Below are 21878 nucleotides of genomic sequence, written 5' to 3' on the forward strand. Positions count from 1 at the left end.
GCCTGATGGGAAAGGGAAGACGAGGATGATGAAGGCAAAGGTGTCCAGTTTGTGACCAATGACCAGTTAACAGGTGGGTCACATGATGAGGGAGACCAGAATCCTGTGAGAACTGATGAATGATAACAGCACTATTTTAATCATGTTTGATGTAAATCTCCAGTAACCGCAGCCTTCAGATAAAAGTAAAAAAATAAATGTGGTGGAGGACAACAGGAAGTCCTCGTCTGTGCAGAAGTGTCCTGACTCAGAGACAGCTGGGACGGCGTGGCTGATGTTAGACTCGGTGCACAAAGTGATTTTTGCAGTGGCTTCGGCTCTGTGTGTTGTGTGTTTTCCCTCTGCAGAATTCATTTTCATCTGACTGTCGATCTGTCGGGTTAATGCAGTCTGTGCTTCTGGTTCGCTCCAAGTGTGCAGAGAAGACCCGAGGGCAATGCTTTGTCAAGTTAATCATGTTAAGCTGTAAATACGGACTACATAAATTGCACATTATGTGCTAATGATATAGCGTTCAGTCTCAGTTACATCCTAATTGAGTCGACGCGACAGCCCTCCACTGTTTTCCAGTATTGTGCAGCAAACATCTCATACTCATACAAGCAGTTCTGATACATGAATGGATTTTGTTATGCAGATTGTTCAATAAACTTTACATAACTCTGATTAGGACTGAAGGTAACCTTAATTCTCCAATCAACTGATCTGCTGATCATTTTATCAGATTTTAGACCTGCTCAGTTCATGAAATGTCACCTCAGACTTTATGTTATGAAACTGAGAAGAGAAGCAGACGGTCACGTTTGAGAAGTTAGAAGCTTGTTTGTTTTTCACTATTTTTGCTTATAAAATGAGAGAAATAAGCAATTGTGTGTCAGTCAGCCGGTTGATTAATTGATTTAATTGATTAATTGAGTTTCAGCTGTTACTTTGACTGCCCCAACGCTTCAGTTTATTAACTGTGGATGTTACTTTTCATGGATCCCACTGCTTTTCTTGAGAGACTCGCCCTACATGTAAACGTTCAGTAAATATCCAGCAGTACTCTGAATACTGCTTACATCACAGCGAGGGAGGTGACAATAAACTGCATGTAAATATCCAATCGGAAAAATCCTCACTGAGGAGCTGAACTTTGACAACCCTGACAATCAGCTCATTGATGAACTGATTGTTGCAGCTTATGTATATGTTTTATATCCACACAAGCTGGCCTTCACAGTCCTGAATCTGACTGATTCAACCCACCGTGTTTGCTGTATGACACCCCGCTATCCTGCCGATGTTCCAGCCCTTTCATTGATAAAATGCCATTCAGCCGCACCGTGGGAGGACCCCCGTCGCGGCGCAGGAAACGTTGGCGTCTCCTGTAACAGCTCGGCCTATTGAAGTCTTCTGTTTCTGTACAAACCCTGAAGCATCCGAGCTGCAGGGCTTTGCGAGCATGATTTTGACCTGTATAAAGTCTTTTCAACATTGTCTCCAGAGGAACGGACGGCTTTTTTGATTCTCCTCACCCAAGGCCACGAAGGCTGAAAGGAAAAAGGATTTGTCAAACACCGTCCTCTTCTCTGCGTCTTCTGAATGTGAAGGATGTTCATTCTTGGTTCTGTTGATGCACACTTATGAGCAGCACATAATACAGAACACATGGACTCACGTGGTGCAGGCGCAGCTGGGCTCCACGTAACTGTGATGCAACAGACGCCAACTGTCCTCTTTCATGCATTTTATGGTATTGTGTTGGCACATCCTGCTAACGCTGGCCAAGAAAGACTTTGCAGTCCTTTGTCTCAACTTACATTCTTAACTCTTGTTGTGTCAAGACTGTAAGTCAGTTAATTTTTCTGTAAGCACACATGATGTAGTTGATCCGCAGGTCAGAGACGGAAATGTCTTTTAACTTGTTGTTGCCGGAGGAGACGCTGCGGGGGAGTCAGGAGGATTATTTTTAGCCCTGAAAGGTTCAACAGAGAGGCTTGACAGTCTAAATTAACTGGATTATCTGTCATTCTCGTCTGGATTCCAACAAAGCAGGATTCGGTGGGAGAAAAGCCCTCAGAGTCATTTCACCTGGACACAGGAGTCCCGTGGAACCTGGTGTTTTAAACTGGGAGAACCTCAGACTGGAATACATGAGCATACATGTTTAATTCCTCACCAGCTCCTCATCTTGCAGTGGAGACTAAACTCCACTGCTAACTCCACTCTTCCGAGCGGGAGTGCAGAGGACATTGAGTCGAATCCGAAGTCATTTCACCGGTTTCATTAAAGTGCAGCCTCGGCGTGATTCCTGCGTATCGTTTCCTTTTCATTTCCGTTCTGTCAGGCGTCTTTGTGACTGCGGCGTTGACTATCAGCTGTGAATTTCTAAGTATTTAATCAAGTGTCAAAGTCTTGTAGTTGGAGCTCATCTAAAAATAAGATTATGACTGCTGAAGGTGGATTTTAGTCTGCAAACACATGACAAAACCACAGGCACGACTAAGACTTAATAAATGATACGGAGACAATTAGAAATGCTTTGTTGGTCATGAATTTTGGGTTTGATTATTGACAGCTAATTCTGTTTATTCTATGAGTACAGCTTCTACTACTGCGACTGTGCTACTGCCAGAACTGCAACTCCTACCACTACTGCCAAGTGTTATCACCATGACCTCCACGACAAATACAGCCAACGCAATTTAAGTACTATTACTACAACAACCGGTACATCTGCTGCTACCTCTGCTATTGTCAATAGTACAGCTTCTACTACTGCTGCTACCATTAATCCTACTACTACCACAGCTACTACTACTCGAACTGCTGCACATGGGAGTGAAACAAACAGGACAGAGTTGGACAGTCAACCAGCCACCGGATTAGAGATTAAAAGCAATTTCTAATCTTCTTTTGCTCGGCTCTGCAGATATGGCCAAACTTGGTGATGTCTGAGCTTCAACTGACCTACTATAAGTTAATACCTTCAACTTTCCCCCACTTGTCAGCATCAAAAAGGTCACTTGATGGTGTTCATCTTCACTTCACTCTCCCTCCATCCTGACGGCATAAAACCACAGGAAATAAAGTGTGAACAACAGGAAGAAGCACCCAGCGGCGTCCTCCTGTGAAGACAGTAAATCCAGTCTTATTTCTACTGCAAATCCTCAGAGAGACAACACACGTGTTCCCCCAAACCCCCGGAAAGCACCAGCCATCCTCCACATTTCACCACCATCATCCTGCCTGAACAGCTTTGCTTCATCCTGTTGAAGTATTGTTGAGTTAAACAGTGTTTTTCAGAAGACTTTAATTGGCACCAGTTTGAAATGAAATGATTCGTCAATAAATAAATGGATTAGTTGATCGACAGGTTTTGATAATTAATACCAAATCTGCCAAATGTGAGCTGCTTCCATCTTCTCAGATATGTTTATTGGTTTTTTATTTCTACATTAAGTTTATCTTACATTTTATGGACCAAACAATGAAAGAATTTTAGAAAAAATCAAATAAGAGAATGTAAAAAGTTTAAAGTAGTTCTGTTTTGTGGGTGGAGTCTTGTGAACATACAATACAAATCATACAGTTTTAAATAAAAAGGCTGGGAGAAAGAAATGCGACTTTGGGGCTTAAAGCCTGCAATGGCAGAAGCTTCTGGACTTATGGGATTTGAAACAAAAGCATTAAAGTCAGCAGAGGACTCGAGTCTGCCTTTATTCCTCAGAGTCAGACTGCAAGAAACGTAACTGTAGGAAACGGGATCAGAAACATAATTTTTACATATTTAAAACACTGAAGATTAAAACAAAGCGAGAAGAAAAGATTGGAGAAGATTTCACGGCTTGTGAGGACCACCCAGACCAGTGACGGCTGTGGGACGGGTGCTGAGGTGAACATGTTAGTTCACTGGATGAGGACAAGCCGTCCGCTTCACAGCAGCTGTCAGCGCTGCCAGATGATGTGAGTTTTATTGGTGTCAATGGAGTGTTGGTTCACAGTGTAAAGTGTCAGGGTGGACTGGGAGGGGGTGTGCTAAACAAACTGGTCACCATGGTTGACAGATGCCCCCAGAAAGCCACTAACAGGATGACGCCAGCGCTGCGAGGCCCGCGGGGCAAAGACGGATTATGTCTGAGCAGTAGATAAACAGATTATTCCCGAAAGGGTGCCTACTTTTTTAACCTCGTCACTCTTGCCACACTTACAGCTCCTGCTGTCCCACAGTTCTCCCTGGGGAGGAGGGACGCCGTCCTCCATCAGATGCACATCCTGGGCTTCATTACGAGGGTTTCAGCAGCAGCAGCAGCAGCTCAGGGCCTCAAATCATCCACCGTCTCCATGCAAAGTTGAACTCAACCTGCACTCGATCTGACTGCACCCATGAGCTCCACCTGAGTGAGAGGACGCCACCGACCCCCTCCCTCCCACCTCCCCTCACCTTGCCGGATTCCTTGTGACTGTAATATTTTGGGAACTCTTCTTCCACAATGCTGTGGGCATTGGGACTCGTGCTGCTGTTTGTCCTCACTCCACAAGCTGCTGGACTTAAAGGTAAGCCGCGTTTTGTCGGCAAAACCGTGAGCCGTCGAGCCTCGACACTTCAGGTTCTTCACAGCTTGAAGTCTCGTGCGTTTACACTTCAGTTCTTCACAAAAAAGAGTTGGCATTTCTTGATGAGTAAGAGCAGTTAAACAGGAGGATTTGAAGACTATGTATACACGTACGAAAAGCAAAGCCTATTACGATTGCATAAGTACTTTGCTGTGAAAGGTGTTGGACGCTGTCACTGTCACTGAAACCAGTAGACAAAAAGGCGCTTTAAATTCAGAACAAAACAGGAATAAGTAAATCCAAATTGTCCAAATTAAATTTACGATCTGACCAGCAGACCACGAATATGTGCAAACATGTCCACCATGCAAACGAAAATGGAAAATGGATAAGAGCACAGTTTAGGGGATTTATGTGTTGCCAACTTGGTGACAGCTTGACAGTTTGAATTACCGTCGTCTCCACACTGTTTTAAAAGGCTGTAAACATGATAGAAGAGAAGGAGGGTATCAGTTTCCTGTAATACAAAGTCTGAATCATCTCGGCTTAATATTACAAATAAAAGTACGCACACTGCCTGCCGTGTCCGGTGTCAAACACCTGAGGCTCGCCTTCACTTCAGAACATCTTTTAAAAATCTTGTAAAAGCATCGATGAGTCGACCGCCCACTTTGGTTAATGCTGCTCCGAATATATCTGCTAGATCGTGTGATCAAAAGCACAACGTGTACTACGCCGGCTAGAGGCTTGTATTCCAAGTACCCGTGAAGTACAGCGAGCGCTTGTATTTTTAGTATGAGTAGGCATAAGGAGGGAGAGTGAACCCTGGACCCCAGCAGGCAGATGTAACACTGATCTCCACTCTGCTCCCAGCCACAAATAACACAAACAGAGTCACACTGAAGGAGACATGATGCTCCGTTAACAGCTTTCTATGGAAAACACCAGCGTACAGTACGTGAATGTAACTTGAGGTTACATTAGATCGTTAGGCGTACTGTTTTCAGTCTGTATTTTACTTATTCTGTGACTGCACAGGTTGTGGTGTTTCTGTGCTGTGCAGTAAACAGTGTGGAAAAAGGCTCAGTAAACAAGTGCAGAGAAACGCACAGAAAACTCACATGAGCTGCTCGTAGACGAGAAGAATAAAAACAGGCCCGAAACTTTAAGATGTAAAGTCAGAAAAGTTTTTAGCTCAGAGCCCAGAGTTCAGTGTGCAATGATGTCAAACTGATGCAAACAGAAAATCCTCCCACTGGAGAACCAGAAACAAGCCCTGCTTTGGCATTTTGCTTGAAAAATGACCACCAGAGCAGTTTCTGATTAACTTCCTGCTGATCGACTTGTGGTTTCACTTCTGCATATAAAAGCACCAGGCCTTTTTGCCCAGGATCAGTCCTGTCAGTGTTTAGGACGTTTGAACACCTCCACAGAGATGACTGACGATCCTGTTGACACCATCGTTTCTGTTCTGACTGTCTTCAGATGCTGCCAAGTCTTGTCACATTGGCTGTTCGTCCTTTAGTAATAAACACAGGCCTTCTAACCAAAGGCCAAGGATTCTGCAGTGGGTTTGAACCACTTCCTGTCTGCTTCCTGTTCAGAGAGCGGCCTCAGACTGGGTCCGGGGCTGCAAACGGACGCCGTTGGTTCGGGGCGCCTGGTGGACCTGCTGAAGATGTCCACACAGAGCGAAGGTTCGGGGTTCGAAGTGAGCTCACGTCGGTCAAAGAGGTCGGTGTTTCTGCACTCTGGAGTGAGAATCTGCCCCCAGGAGACCCTCAGTGAAGTGCTGGCCAGCCACCAGGCGTACTACCAGCTCAGAGGTACAGCATTCACTAAACATCCATTCAGAGCGTTTAAGAGGCACCTGTGCATGTAGCCGCTGGCTTTTACAGCCCCTGAGCCCCTGAGGGTGGCCTTGCTTCAGGGCACCTCAGCACTACCAACTGCTGCTGCAGACTTTCCAGCTTTTCACGTGGTTTTCTCATCACAAACTTGCTCTTGCTGGCTGACAGTTTTATAAAGCTGAATTCATTAGGTTCTGACTGATTGACTTCCTTCATTGCACTGGGGAAGACTTTGATTCCTTTCAGTCTGGTAGGGTTTAATCCAACTTGAAGTTATTGCTGCTCGTACAGCTGGAAGCGGGACCTTCCTGTAAACTTTTTGTGGCGGAGCACTCGAGGTCATCCTGACAGCAGGAGTGGAAAGTGTTACACTGAAGTTGTGTTGTGTTGTGTTGTTAGAAATTCAAACCGTGAGGAGAAGAACAATCAAACGGTTGTTTTGGAGAAAAAGGAAAGTGAAAAAGGAAAGAGTTTTTCATTTCTCACTTTACAGCCGACTCAAATATCAGAATGAACAATCAGTGAGATGTTTCAAAATCTTTATGGTTCGCAACTTGATTTAGCAGGAACTGCTGATTGGAAATTAATGTGAAACTTATGGGCCTTTGAATTGCACACATTGAAGAACTGCGATAACCAAACTCATCAGCTGAATTAACTACAACATGTTCTGTTGTCTTCTATCTTCATCTGTCTTTAATCATTCTGTTTGTAGTCTTCACTCTTTACTTTTGGATGATAAAAACGACTTGTGCATGTTTCTCCTCCTAATACAGCGAGGCACCTGATTCGCTGTGAGGTGCTTTCAGTATTTTCCCACTCAAATAAGAGAAAAACCTTCAAAGAGGCAGAAATGTGCAGTGAAGAAACACTTTTGTCAGTTGGGTCTGCAGCAGAGCGACGCTGCTCCCCGATCAGAGACTGGGAATCTGTGGCAGTTTACGTAGTTTACAGTGTAGAACAGATTGTTGGTGTGTAGAGGAGCTCCTGGCAGCAGTGTGTTCACGTTGTGATGTGTGTGTGTGTGTTTGTTTGGTCAGTTTGTCAGGAGGCCGTGTGGGAGGCGTTCAGGATCTTCTTCGACAGGATCCCTGGCACGGCAGAGTACCAGAAATGGGTTCACACGTGTCAACATGAGTCGCTATGCATCTCTGACCTCGCCAAAAACTTCAGCGGCTCCGAGGAGCACATGAGCATGATTCACAGGGTGAGAGAACCACGGCGGCTTAGAGAGCATCCCGCCTTCCAGTCCGTGCAGAACGTTTAGACGCCGTACCGGCGACGAGCTGCACATATGTTCATATGTAACCAGTGTGCCATCTGTCTCACACTCCTGACAACTGAAGCATGAGTCGGTGTTTGACACTCATGTTTACAGGTTAGCAGGCACAGCAAACTGACGTAGCTGAAACAGTTGGTCATGTTCACAATCTTTGCAGTCCAGCTGTTGTGTGTGAGAGTAGTTTGAACCGGCACAGGTTCAGAGTCTTGATCGAGATGGACGATTAGCGTACTGAGTTATTCCTGACACATTTTGAAGGCAGCAGTTGTCACGTTGGTCGAGTTGAGCTTCCATCAGGAAAAGGAATTAGCTTCCAGACCAAATGAGAATAAATGAGAATAAATGTGAAGTGTAGTCAAAACTATAATGTGCATCTCGTTAGGACGTCACAGGTGAGTCACAGTCAGTCCTGTAGAGCAGCCACATGGTCTCTTACAACAGCAAGAAGACAGAAAGCATTTTGACACTCAGGTCTGCTGCTGTTCAGACCACACATCAGAATAAAACTCTGCTGTGAGAAATGAAACCAAGAGCTCAGAGCAGGTTTGTGCAATTTGGGTGAACTAACCCTTTAAAAACTCAGAGAGGAAAGTTTTCTCCTTAACAGTCATACTCATTTTTGAAATGACTCAGTGGAGACTTAATGGGTTTCATGGCCTGAAGGCTTCAGAGGCGGCTGCAACAAAATGTGTTTTTAAACCACCACACACAGTTTAGACACAATTACAAACGGGAGTCCTGCGTGTAAAGACAAAAATAAATACAAGTGAATGAATCAGTTAATTAGATGTTCAATCAGTCATGAATCTACAAACGCTGACATCATCATCACAGAGCAGACGATCGCGTGGTTGGTCAGAGCAGAGTGTTCAAACGTGTGCGCTTTGTGCGAGTCTCACAGTAACTTTGTGTCTCTTGATTGTTGACAGAGGATGAACCGGAGGACCGACGGAGGCGCTCCGACACGGTAGGTGCTGACACATGCAGCTCGACCTCCAAACGCGTGGACGCAGAGTAAAACAGGATATCCGACACGACTCGCGTGAATAAAGCTCAAAAACGCTGTCTGATCTGTCTCAGTCCAGTCAGATCCACCTTAACTCTGTGCTTGTGATGGAACAAGCAGCAAAACCAGTTTTGTTTCCTTCCTTCGCAAACACGCACTTCTGTCGCTCACTCAGCTTCTTAAACTTTCCTTTTCTGGGGCCACGGGGACCTTTATTTGGTCCTTTAGAGCTCTATATGAGCCTCGGTAACATTTATTTGTCACCAGGAGCTAGTGGTTAGTGGACATCGTGAAGAGGACGACGGGATGTCCACGTAGAGCTGAGTACGGGCCGCTGGGCTTGAACACGTAGCAATGAAACGTCCTCGACTCTACGTGGATGACCATGTCCTGGATACCCGAGAACCTTCACAGACAGACAGGGGACAGAATGAACGGAGATGGACAGGGGGCAGGATTTATGAGCATCAGTCAGTGCTTATGTCCAATGTCCACCAACATGAATCAGGTGAATGTTGGACATTTGTTTCTCCACAAAGTTATTTCAGAAATGTATTAAACATTCACAAGATGACATAATTTGCAGAAATGCACAGCTTGTTGATACATCTGTATTTTAGAAAGATGAGTGTGCATTCCTCCTGATAATTAAGTGTCAGGACAGATGTCACTTCAATAAATTCTAGTAATGACTTCAGCCAGACTTTTCTAAGTAATGAGACTAAGGATGGTCGTTTCCTCCTCACGTCCCTCTAAATCCTGTTTATATTTCTTCATCCACTTTCTCCCCCAGTCTCACCGTCATTCTCAGACTTAATGTCTGTCCAGAGTGATTTCACAAACGGAAACGTGACTCTGGAGATGTGAGATGATCATTTGAATCGGAGGAGTGATGGGAACACACGCTGGATCGGAGAAACGACCTGACTCATAACTTTATCACACGGCCAGGCTCTTTACTCCGTAATCACTTCGGTTAAAAAGATTTACGGGCCTTTTAATAACCAGGAGACGTACAGAACAGTTCCCAGCGACTGAGCAGGACCAGTTCACTGCTCTGTAAAGCTCACAGGTGAATGATCTTCATTCTCACTGTTTGACCTCATTAACTAATGGACATTTACTGAGTTCAACATCCGTGTCACGCTTGTGCACACAGGGTGAAAGGGAAGCAGAAGGAAGGACCCGAATGCAGACGCCAGAGCCGAAACTGAGGCTCTTCAATGCATTTAACACCAAAAGCACAAAATGTCTGTGGACTAGTGAGGCAGACAAAGGTCACATCCACACAACACAGGTCAGAAACAGGCCCACAAACCCAAACAGGCGAGGATCAGCATCCACATGAGGAATAAACAGCAGGATGAGGCGACGATAATGAGGGGCAGATGAAACCAATCACTGCATGGCAATCAAACGCAAAGACATGAGGAGAGTGAACCTTCAAAATAAAACAGGAAACAAATTGCTCTGCACACTCAGAAATCAGATTCTGCATTTCTGTATTGTTGAGCTGTAACTCACTGATTCAGCTTACGCTTCAGTTGTTATGTGAAGAATTGAACCCAGCAAACGATGCTGTGATGGGTCGAGATGATTCCCTCACGTTCGGCTCAGACCACGTTGGCCTGCCGATGGTCTTCGGGTTCTTGCAGCAGTACGCTGCATCACAGTGCTTCCTTCGCGGTGTAGTTCTGATCTAAAACTTTTTGTTTCCTCCTCCTGCAGACGAGTGGTGACTCCTGCACCGAATCAGAAGATCCCAGAGTTAGCAGGTAGAACATTTCTGATGATCTGATACCTACACTGACTTTTAAATGAATGCTTTTATCATGTCATTAGAATGTGTTACCACTGAATGCTGACTATCCGCTGCCGTTGGATTTATCATGTGTCGTATTGATCTTTCTGTTGTTGGACCATGAATTGTGAAATATGTATTGATTTTACTACATGCCCCGCACTGCATGTCTGCAATATAAACAGGCTATAGACTGTTAGGAGGTTATTTCTGCATGTAAGTAAAGTCTTGTGGTGGTATTATGTTTGTAATGCTGAACTGTGACTCAGCAGGCTGTCTACAAGCACCGACGACACAGCGATTCTCATGAACTTTTAAAGCATTCTGTGCTCTTTGTACATCCTGACAGATGTAAGAATATTTCTGCAGCTTGACAGACTCTGATGTTGTTTCAGGTGCAAAGGTTGAGACTGTTGGTCCTCCGACGGCTCCTCCGACGGCCCCGCCGACGGCCCCGCCGACGGCCCCGAGCAACACCACAGTCCTCCTTAGCCCTGTGAGCACCTCTCCAAGCCCCGGCCTCGATCACACCCAGCCAGCCGAGGAGGTCGAGGAGGTACTGACAAGCACTTACATTCACATTTCAGCTATTTAGTCGATGCTCATCTACAGCAACAAGTCAGAGGAGGCGGGAGCTCAGTGAAGAGGTTTTCAACAGAACACAGTAAATCCAGGAACGGCTGGAAATGTCAAGCACTTGATCTCTGGAAATTACACACAAGTACAAGCTGAGTTATGTATCTTTATGTTTGAGTCAAGGTCCATCTGTTTTTTTCTTTAAAACCTAAAATACTCAGAAGTTGATGATATTTTAACCCACTAACCACATCGTTTGTATTATGACTGCTGACCTGCACTGTTCTCCAGCACTGAGCACTAAGGTGGATTATGTGCCCTGCTCAAAGGCACTCTGATAGTATGTGTGGAGCTGAGATCGTCTCAGCTTGCTGTCATCCCTAAGAAGTGATTTTCTGGTTAGAAACCTGCTGTCTTTAGGCTGGAACCTCAGCATTTAGTCCACATGGAACCTGACCCCTTTCAGAGCCAAACTGGGATAAAAAAGCTGATGAGGAAAACATGAAAACCGACCGCGTGACTTTTCCAAAAGCTGGGGACAAAGTGAGCAGAAGCGTTGGTGTAATGTAACTGGACTGGGACTGATCATGTGACCTTCCACACACAGGATGTGCTCCCTGCAGTTTGTCCTGTAGCTGTCTAACAGTGAGGACAGTTCACCTGCTGCAGGTCTCCCAGCTGGTGCTGTTCCTGCTCTAAAGTTCAGTCCAGGCTCCCGGTGTGTTTGTTTGTTCCAGCAGCAGATGGTTGCAGCTGGCCTTCGTGTCTCCGCTGCATGTGGTTTTATCAGCGGTGGTTTTGTGTTGAGTGATATGTGAGAAAAGACTCTTTAAAAATTTAAATGATAAAAAAATGAGAAATAATTTGAAAACCTCTTACCTTGTTCCGCTGATGGTTGTTGTCCTGAAGGAGTCCGAGCTTCCTAATGTGGTCCCTGAGAGTCCAGTGGAGCAGATCGTGGAGTTCAGTATCGACCTGGTGGATCCGGGTTACAGGGAGCTGCTGGACGATCCGGACTCCCCTCAGTACATCGACCTGGCTCAGCACCTGCAGGACCAGGTGGGACCTCTGCTTCCTATTTTTACATTCAGTCTGCAGTGTGGACGTTTAGAGTTCTGCCATATTCATCAAGGTTTTATAAACAAGCTCCTATTTCAATGCCACAGTGTGAGGTTATCTCATCTTTGTCATGTTATTGTGTAGAAATATTTTATTTATATTATAATATTATTATATTTATTTATATTTTTAAAAATGAGGAAAAGCTGGCACAAACTGGGGCTGTTGGACACTTTTGGCACTACAACAGGGAGGCACTAATGTCAGACATTAAAGGAATAAAAAGATAAAATGCATGTGTTGGCTGGAAGAAATACTTGCTCATTGACTTTACTGCTATTTACCTGCCCAAGCAAATCATTCAGATGGCAACTACCACAATCTGTCATTAAGCCCTTCTTACATCTCTGTGCTGAAATTATGACAAAATGAATCAAGCATCAGAACTCAGGAACTGAAGGGCAGACTGGGACCAGATTCCACATGTGCTCACATACTGAACTGGTGACTGGAATCTCAGGTGTCCACCTTCAGCCTGTGCTGATTGTGTTGATCTGCTGTGCTGCTGGTTGAACGTGTGTGTGAAGCCTCCATGTTTTACAGTCTGTAGCTTCTCTGCAGCAACAACCATAACTGAAGCTTCGTAGTCCATCGCAAGCCGGTTGGTCTGCTGATGCTGAGCTGCAGGCGGTTGTTGCTGCACTGTGTGATGACAGACGTGGATGTAATGGATGATGTTGTGTCCACTGTTGTCCCACAGTGCAAAGCACAGAGGAAGACAAGGCACTAATCATGCCAAGACGCTGAATCTCCAAGTGTCTTCTGTGTGTCCTGATGGTAAAGAAGCTTACAGCACAGGGCTGAAGGTCAGGGCCAGAGAAAGAGACAAGATTACCCACAATCCTCTGTTTCTGCCAATGTTTTCCCTTTGTGGAGCTCAGTCATGGAGTCATGTTGAGAAATCAAGTCCTTCAGCGTTGTTTCCTCATTAAAAGAGTCTTAAAAAGGCTTCAGGATCATTTAGAGTTTCACGCGATTCTCAGCAGGATGTTACCTGATGGGCCTTTAAAGACGATTATGTCATAAGAGCGTCCAGGTGCTTAACCTGCCCAAAGATAGATATCAATGAAGGTTTCCCATTCATGCTGTCCTGATTTTATACTGACACAGTGGTGTCCTGCCAGGTTATTCACAAGCTCAGAGTCAGTTACATTAGCCTCTGCAAAGCGAGGCTGATGATGATGATTGACTGAAAATCGCTTTTCCTTTTGCAGATGCAGCATGTTTTTGACAAACTTCCAGGATTTAAAGCCATCCATGTGCTGGGAATCAGGTAAGTCCTGAGCATGAAATACACATCTGAATATTGTCGGGTTTGAGTGGGAGATGAGAGTGAGGACACGTGGTTTTAAGAGTAATCGAATCTTCACTTTGGCTACAGCGGCGATGAGATGCTAATTTCATTAAATTTTAAGCTCGCACATGGTTTAGTGTGGACAGCCGTTTGAACAGATAAGAGGCCGGTTGTCATTGGGATGGTGTCAGAAGCTGCTGCAGACAGATGTTTCGTTTCAGAACTGAGCAGACAGAACAGAAGAGCAGCTCTGCTTGGAAGCACAGTGGGTGGGAAGTGTGGTTCATTTTCATAACGGCACAAACATCTCTGATGATGAAAATGTTTAGAAATGAAATGTCGAGCCACATTTCCTGTCTGTTACCTGCCTGTAGTGGTTACCTAACAGAAACCCCTTCTCTTAAAACTAAAACACGTTTTGTTGCATTTCCTGTTTATATCCTGTCTTGGTGAGCCAAAAGCAAACTCCACGGGTCCATGGTTCCTATAATGCAACGTTCTGTTGAGATGGTCTGGGTTCTTTGTCCATGTTACTTTGACTCAACCAAATGCACCAAAGCTTCAGCCCCCCTGCTGGCACATGACCAGAGCTCGAGGCGCCGACCCGACCCTCAGACTCCGCAGACCTCAGTCCGATCGAGCGTCAAACTGTCATGCGTGGAACAGACATCATATCACAACTCCTGATGATTGATAGATCGATAGATAGATGCTTTATTGATCCAGAGGGAAGTGACAAAGCAAATGAGCAAAGTGAAACCGTCCGGCATCTAATTCTGTCCACCCAGGGACGAGCTGAAGAGCCGTATGGTCTGAGGGACAAAGGGGTCCACAACTCGTCCTTATGATGAGTCACCATATTGGATTCAACAAAGGTTCAAGTTACATCTTGGAGAAAACTGGCAGAAGCCGCAGCAGCAGAGCAGAAAAGTCATGTGGTTTGATGATCTGCAGAGGAAACATCACAGAGATGGTGTGTTCACTGGTGTCAGTCACGTCAACATGTTCCTCATGAATATGCCTTCCACGTGACAAATGAACGTGGAGCATGTAGACTGATGGATACATGAAAAGTCCAGTATAACCAGTCCTCTCAGTCTGTCTGACTTTGTTTTGGATTGAATTGTTGTCTTTTTTATCTTTAGGTTTAGACCTCAGTCAAACATTAGATGAGATCTGACAGGCAGATTAACTTTGATTGCTGCTTTTTCTTTCACATGATAGAGAATTACTTGAGACTTAAACGTTCACTGAACTGTCATCTTGTTTTCTTCTCCCCAATGCAAGCGAGACCCAGGACTCTGACGGGTAAACTGACACTGAGATGAAACCTTTCCTCTATCATCCACCCCTTCCTGTGTGTTTGTGCAGGTTCCTGCCAATGTGCTGCACAGCATTTATTTGGATCCAAATCAGATGCAGAAAAGGTCTTTATTTTACCCCAAACTGATGGGACAGTTCAGCACAAAGTAGAAATTTCATAGTGACCTGAAAGGACCAAATAACTGCTGAGACAAGAAGATATTTGCCCTGTGAATCTCTTTCTTTTTAAAGGTTAACAAGAAGCCTGCGGTGCCCCCCCAGCATCTCCCCCTCCCACACACACACACACTCACACACACACACACTCACACACACTCGCACTCACCCTCTCTCACACACACACACTCACACACACTCACACTCTCTCTCACACACACACTCTCACACACACACACACTCACACACGCTCTCACACACACACTAGGTTCGAGTACTCGTCCCTGTCTCTCATTATCAGAGAAGGCAGGTGAAACAGGAAGACTTGTGGATACAGTAATTGTCAAGCTGCTCCCCTCGTTAATTTGCCTTCCCCTGTGGTGTCTGCCGCTGTCACGGCCAATAACACAGAGGCGAGTCCTCAGCGGGAGCTCGTCCTCTAATCTAATGAAGGATTTGCAGCTCCTCCTGCTTTTGTCTGCCAGCACTCACTCACGAAGGAAAGAAAACTACTGCAGAATGTTGTGATTCAGTAGAACTGAGGTCCAAACCTCAGTTCTACAGAATCACAACATGAATCAAGATTATGTTTAACGTACACTCACTTTCAGTCAAAACATGTACATGCACTTATTCTGTTTTCGATTTTACCGCATTTCTGATTAATTCAGATGTGTTTGGTTTCAGTCGTTTCTCTTTGTCAGCTTCAGTAATCAGTCTTTTTAATTTGACTCTGGATCAAACGGTTGCATGTGACGTAAAGAGGAAGCTCGTAGTGACAAACGTCAGTCATGTCACTCTGCAGCTGCTCTCTGCCTTTAGCGTCTTTTAGCCCATTGCTTTGGTTTTAAACCCAGAAATTCACTGGGTTGGTTCAACCTCATTTTCAGCAGCAGCAAACAATTGAGGACAAAGAGGAAGGAGAAAATATCAGAGGAGTGCTGCAATCTACTTTGTACATCAGATAAAAGAAAAGCGGTCTTTGAAACCAACGTGTCCACATAAAAAGACAAGGGAAAGAACACGTATTCATGATCGCTGGTTTCCCCAGAAGTAAAGTTCAAGGCACAGTTTCTCTGCCTGAAAAGTTAAAGAGCCTTTAATATGTGAGCTGCACCCAGCGACTGCCTTCATCGGGGCAACAGTAAGAACAAAGAAAACCTGCCAGGTGACGACATGATTGGCGACAGGTGGAGCAAATTCAACAGCAGGGAGTGGGTGTAGACACATGAAAAGGGACTTACATAAAGCCACAGAATACAGCAGCAGACTTCCAGAACATCAGGGAGTGTCCCATGAAGAAAACCCTAAAATGGATGAGAAGTCAGTAACTTTCAGGACACCTGCCGCCTACTGAGAGAGACCAGGTGTGCATTATGTGGCACAGTCGGGTCCAGACAAAGTGCTGTCTGAGTCTGCCATGAAGAGATGCAGTGGATGTCTTAGACGCAGAGCGGCTGCAACCCAATGATGAAGGGTTTTTATTGGGCAGACATCAGTTCTCACAAAAGCAAAGAAATTCACATCACCGTCATTCTAATCACATCTCAACAAATCAGTTAATTCTCTCCCGATGACAACATCTGTGAAGAATATTGATGAAGCTTTGATGCAGTCTCTCTTTTTCTCTGTTTGTGAAATATGGCAACACATTCTCACATTCACACTCTCCTTTACCTTTGCTTGTCACCTGCTGTGTGTTAAACTGAGGTCTTCTCTCTGCAGCTCATGTTGAGCATCACAATCCTTTTAATCCAGACTTAATTCAGACAGTCTCACATTAGTAAATTTCACAGAATTAAAGGGCTAATTGGTGAGACTTGTACTTGCATAATCACCACAGCAGTAGGCCTGTATCTGCAGAGGTCTGATAGATTAGATAATCAATGCATTTATTGTGAAGAACTGTGTAAGTTTTGTACAGCGTTGAACTCTGAATCAGAGAGATAACTTCTCCTCTTCAGGCCTGGCGGGATCTCAGTGCACTACTCTCTGGTCTTTGAGATTAATTCACCTAAAATCAACTCTGAGAATTCAGAGACGCCGACCGGCAGCCCAGAGTCTTCGGTCGAGTCAGGGCTCAGGGAACTGGTGACCAAGGCTTTGCGTGAGGAAGCGTCACTGCCAATCGATCTGGACTCACTTAACTTTAAACCAGGTACAAATGGTCACAAAAATGTTGAAGTCACTTTTTGTCTTTTTTAATTTTAGAATTGAATTCATAAATGAAATGGGTGTGCCTCATGTTAGACCTGTACAGCAGCAGGTGGGAAATTTAATGACTTATGCTATTTGGTCACCTCATCTGAAGTATAAAAATGCATTGTGCTTCTTTCTTTTTGACAGAAGTAATCCTTCTACCAGCCCTGACATCAACCTCTGCAGCAGAAATTGTAGATGAGGTAAGAGATTTTGCTGTTGCTACAGGGAAAGAATCAGTAGTTTGATTATTTTGCAGTGGATGTTAGTGTAAAGATACAATAGTTAGTAAAAGGTAGCCCACAGTATCTCATGTATAATGTGAATTACGAACAGAATGTACTGACACTGTCGACTTTTGACCAGTAGGGGGCAGGGAGGCTCCAGAATAAACCCAAGGAAATATCCCTTCTAGCCTATAAAGTTTTTATGGCTAGAAACAGCAGCAGTACCTGCTGGGGTACAAGTACTCCTGGCTGGGAATCACAGGTTTACAGGACTCAGCAATACTGTCAATGTGCTGCAAAAGCAGTCAAGTTGGTTTACCTCAGAATTGTAAAGTACAGCTTTGTATTTAAAATCTGGTTAGTATGTAACATCTGCTATCCAGATAAAAAACCCACAAAACGAAGCAAAATGATGAGCTCAAATAAACATACTGAAAGAAACATGGAGCTGCAGATCTGGTGTTGATTCTCGGTGGGACTGGCACCAAGGAAAGGAGCATTTTACAGTGTATGTACAGCATTATTCTAGAAGTAACACACAGAGAGATCGTCATAAAAATAAGACTGATAAAACTAAAATATGAATGACTGCCAAAACCACCGCATCACTTCAAACTTAAAGTGTTAATTTATTATGGAACACAGAATATTCACCTGACTTGTTGTGCACTGGCTAAAACACTGCTGGTTATGTGAACAGTTAATTGGATCTAATTAATTGGAAGTGTAACAGTTTTACACTCTAATTTCCTGTAATTAGCACCAAATTGCATAATTCGATTTAGAAACCTTGGTAATAAAAAGAATTGATTTCTTTGAAGAGATTATAAGGAAAGTAAGGGACCTGTAAAATAGTGTTATTGATAAAACACAGCAACACAAGCTTCTGCTGAATTTCCCTCTGGATCAATAAAGTATCTGTCTGTGTTCCGGATTGACTGGATTGTATATATGAGTTAAAAACTTTGTGTAACTCCAAATGCACTGACAAATGACAACCTCTGTGAGCTGTTTCATTGCATTAATCAGGCCATATTTCCTCACAGCCCAGTGAGCCTGATTCACACAACGACTTTGAGGTTTTCACTGATGAGCCAGAAGTTGATAAACCTCAGCTGGTGGTTCCCCTCACCCCCATGGAGAAAGAAAATGCCCTTGTGACTCTGCTGGATCCCACAGCTGTCCCAGATGATGAGACGACAGCCATGATGGGTGGGATGGCTGAGAGCAGCGATCATTCCCTGGTCTCAGAGGATGTTTCTGATGAGTCTGAGGCAATTCATGTGAGTGAGCCCGAGCCGTCAAATGTAGGAGGGGAGGAAGAAGAATTGCTTATAATTACTCATGAGATTAAAACCATTCATCACGATGAAACTGGTGAACTTGTGAGGGACTACATCCCGACCCCTCCTGTCATTCCCAAGCTGGAGACAGATGCTCCTTATGTCAGTCTGTCTCCAAATCTGATATCAGAGGAAGACCTCACTCCTGTTGATGAGGACAGTGAAAATCCTAGTTTGGATGTTGTTACCCCCACCACGCACATTTTATTAACTACACCTCTTGCTGGAGGGGAGCTGTCTGATTTGGATCTCCCAATCACAACACTTTCAGCAGTCACAGGCCAACCCCCCACTGAGCCAATGGCAGATGAAGAAGTTAACGCTCTTCCAGATGAGGAAGAGGCCGAATTGGGTGTTCCTGGTGACCTCAGTGAGGTTTCAGAAACAGAGAGACATGATGTTCCAGAGCTGGAAACTGGAGCTGAATTGCTAGAACCAGAGGGGGAGTTAGACATGGGATCTGATGAAGAACTGCTTGACGTTTTTCAGCCGACACCCGAACAAACTGAAGTTTCTGTCCCGGAGGGACAAGGGATTTTAGATTTTTCAGAACCTGAGCAGGACATAACTGAAGTTTCAGAGTCTGAGGGAAAAATACATGAAGAAACCAAAGATTCAGAACCAGAGGAAGGGTTGGTGGTAGAACATCAAGAGGAGGTGACAGCTTCAGAGCCAAAAGAAACTGAGAAGGGGAATGATGAAGTTTTAGAATCTGAGCCAAAAGAATTCCAACCTGAGCCAGATGATAGAGTGGCTGAGATTTTGGTTGAGCAAGGTGAGGAAGAGGGAGTGGAAGTTCTGCAACCAGGAAAGGAAACTGAAGTTACAGAAGGGGGAGAAGGTATATCTGAGGTCTCACGTCCAGGTCCAAAACCTAAGAAAGATGATGATGAGTCAGATCAAGTTCCAGAAACAGAGGAAGAGTCAGAATTCGATGGGGTTGTAGATTTGGTTTCAGAATGGGTGGAAGAGGTGCTTGAACCTGAGGGATCAGAAAAAACAGCACCTGTTTCCAAGGAGGTACTACCTGAGGATTCTGAGCTGAAAGAGGTGGCTGAGGATGAAGAAGTTGATGTTGTTGTAAAGCCTGTAGCGGACGAAGAGGTCTCCAAATTTCCAGAATCACATGGAGAGATGTTAGAAACAGAATATGAAGTGATAAAGACATTGGAAGCAGAAGAAGAAGAAGTTGTGCAAGTTCCAGCACCAGATGAAGGTGTGGTTGACATATTGAAACCAGTGTCTGAACCTGAGTCAGCACCAGAACAGGAAGGGCGTTTTACTGAAGTGATAGAAACAGGAGATGAGGTAGTTGAGGTTAAAAGATCAGAGGAGGAACCAGTGCAGGTTTCAGAACCAAGTGTTGAGGAGCTTGATCCAGAGAAAGAGCCAAAAATACCAGATGTACCAAAACCAAAGGAGGATGTGGCTGAGGATGTAAAACCAGAGGAAGAAGTGGTTGTGTTTCCAGAACCGAACAAGGATCTTGTGGATATTTCAGAAGCTCAACTCCCACCAGAAGCTGGAGAAGATGCTTTTGAGGGAGAACAAGAGGAGGCAGTTGAGAATCCAGAGGAAGCATTGGAGCCAGGGAAAGGTGTAGATCATGTTATACCACCTGCAGAAGAGTTACCTGGGGCTTCAGAGCCAGAATCAGAAGAGGAACTAGTAGTTGATGTCTCAGAACCAAATCCACAGGAGGAGATAGTTGAGATTTTAGAACCAGAGCCTGGGAAAGATGTTACTGAGCCACCAGCCAAATCAACTAAAATTCTGCCCCCCTTGGATGGCAGGGACCGTCTTCACTTTGGAGAAGATATTGTTCAGGTTGATGAGGACAATGAGTTCCTTCAACCAAAGAAAGAGCCAGAAATACCAGATGTACCAAAACCAAAGGAGGATGTGGCTGAGGATGAAGAAGTGGTTGTGTTTCCAGAACCGGACAAGGATCTTGTGGATATTTCAGAAGCTCAACTCCCACCAGAAGCTGGAGAAGATGCAGATGATGCTTTTGAGGGAGAACAAGAGGAGGCAGTTGAGAAACCAGAGGAAGCATTGGAGCCAGGGAAAGGTGTAGATCATGTTATACCACCTGCAGAAGAGTTACCTGGGGCTTCAGAGCCAGAATCAGAAGAGGAACTAGTAGTTGATGTCTCAGAACCAAATCCACAGGAGGAGATAGTTGAGATTTTAGAACCAGAGCCTGGGAAAGATGTTACTGAGCCACCAGCCAAATCAATTAAAATTCTGCCCCCCTTGGATGGCAGGGACCGTCTTCACTTTGGAGAAGGTACTGTTCAGGTTGATGAGGACAATGAGTTCCTTCAACCAAAGAAAGAGCCAGAAATACCAGATGTACCAAAACCAAAGGAGGATGTGGCTGAGGATGTAAAACCAGAGGAAGAAGTGGTTGTGTTTCCAGAACCGAACAAGGATCTTGTGGATATTTCAGAAGCTCAACTCCCACCAGAAGCTGGAGAAGATGCTTTTGAGGGAGAACAAGAGGAGGCAGTTGAGAATCCAGAGGAAGCATTGGAGCCAGGGAAAGATGTAGATCATGTTATACCACCTGCAGAAGAGTTACCTGGGGCTTCAGAGCCAGAATCAGAAGAGGAACTAGTAGTTGATGTCTCAGAACCAAATCCACAGGAGGAGATAGTTGAGATTTTAGAACCAGAGCCTGGGAAAGATGTTACTGAGCCACCAGCCAAATCAACTAAAATTCTGCCCCCCTTGGATGGCAGGGACCGTCTTCACTTTGGAGAAGATACTGTTCAGGTTGATGAGGACAATGAGTTCCTTCAACCAGTCAGTGAGGAAGACAACTTGGGCATCATACCAATTGACATCCAGCCTTCTGAAGAACATGTACGTGAACATGATCACAAATATCCCATCATCGATGACTTTAACATGGAGCAGGATGTTGACAGGGTAGACACACAGGTGGAGAGCGACCCCGATGCTACCACAACCACAGAAACATCGAAGAGTGATCTACAGTTTGAAACATCCTCAGATATTGCAGGTGAGGAAGAGACACTAGTTGCTGTGCTGAGCATAAGTCAGTGAATTATGTTAACAGAGCAGGATTTCTGGAAATATCCAGGGTATTATCTAGGATGTAATATCAATGCAAAAGTGGAGATTTAAACTGAAAATG

General features: G+C 44.7%; 1 protein-coding gene across 1 annotated transcript in view; it reads left to right on the forward strand.

Moving 5' to 3' along the window:
* Positions 1–4078: 4078 nt before the first annotated feature.
* Positions 4079–21878, forward strand: part of LOC124050930 (interphotoreceptor matrix proteoglycan 2-like) — a 31076-nt gene continuing 13276 nt past the window's right edge. Inside the window, exons 1-11 of the mRNA XM_046373917.1 lie at positions 4079–4539; positions 6144–6365; positions 7430–7596; positions 8601–8638; positions 10406–10452; positions 10874–11034; positions 11964–12113; positions 13388–13446; positions 16911–17104; positions 17293–17348; positions 18419–21743. Coding sequence (XP_046229873.1) covers positions 4476–4539; positions 6144–6365; positions 7430–7596; positions 8601–8638; positions 10406–10452; positions 10874–11034; positions 11964–12113; positions 13388–13446; positions 16911–17104; positions 17293–17348; positions 18419–21743 — 4483 coding nt within the window. The 5' untranslated portion in view covers positions 4079–4475. The remainder of the gene's footprint in view (positions 4540–6143; positions 6366–7429; positions 7597–8600; positions 8639–10405; positions 10453–10873; positions 11035–11963; positions 12114–13387; positions 13447–16910; positions 17105–17292; positions 17349–18418; positions 21744–21878) is intronic.

Source organism: Scatophagus argus, chromosome 19 (assembly GCF_020382885.2).
Source record: "Scatophagus argus isolate fScaArg1 chromosome 19, fScaArg1.pri, whole genome shotgun sequence".
Classification (NCBI taxonomy): Eukaryota; Metazoa; Chordata; class Actinopteri; family Scatophagidae; genus Scatophagus; species Scatophagus argus.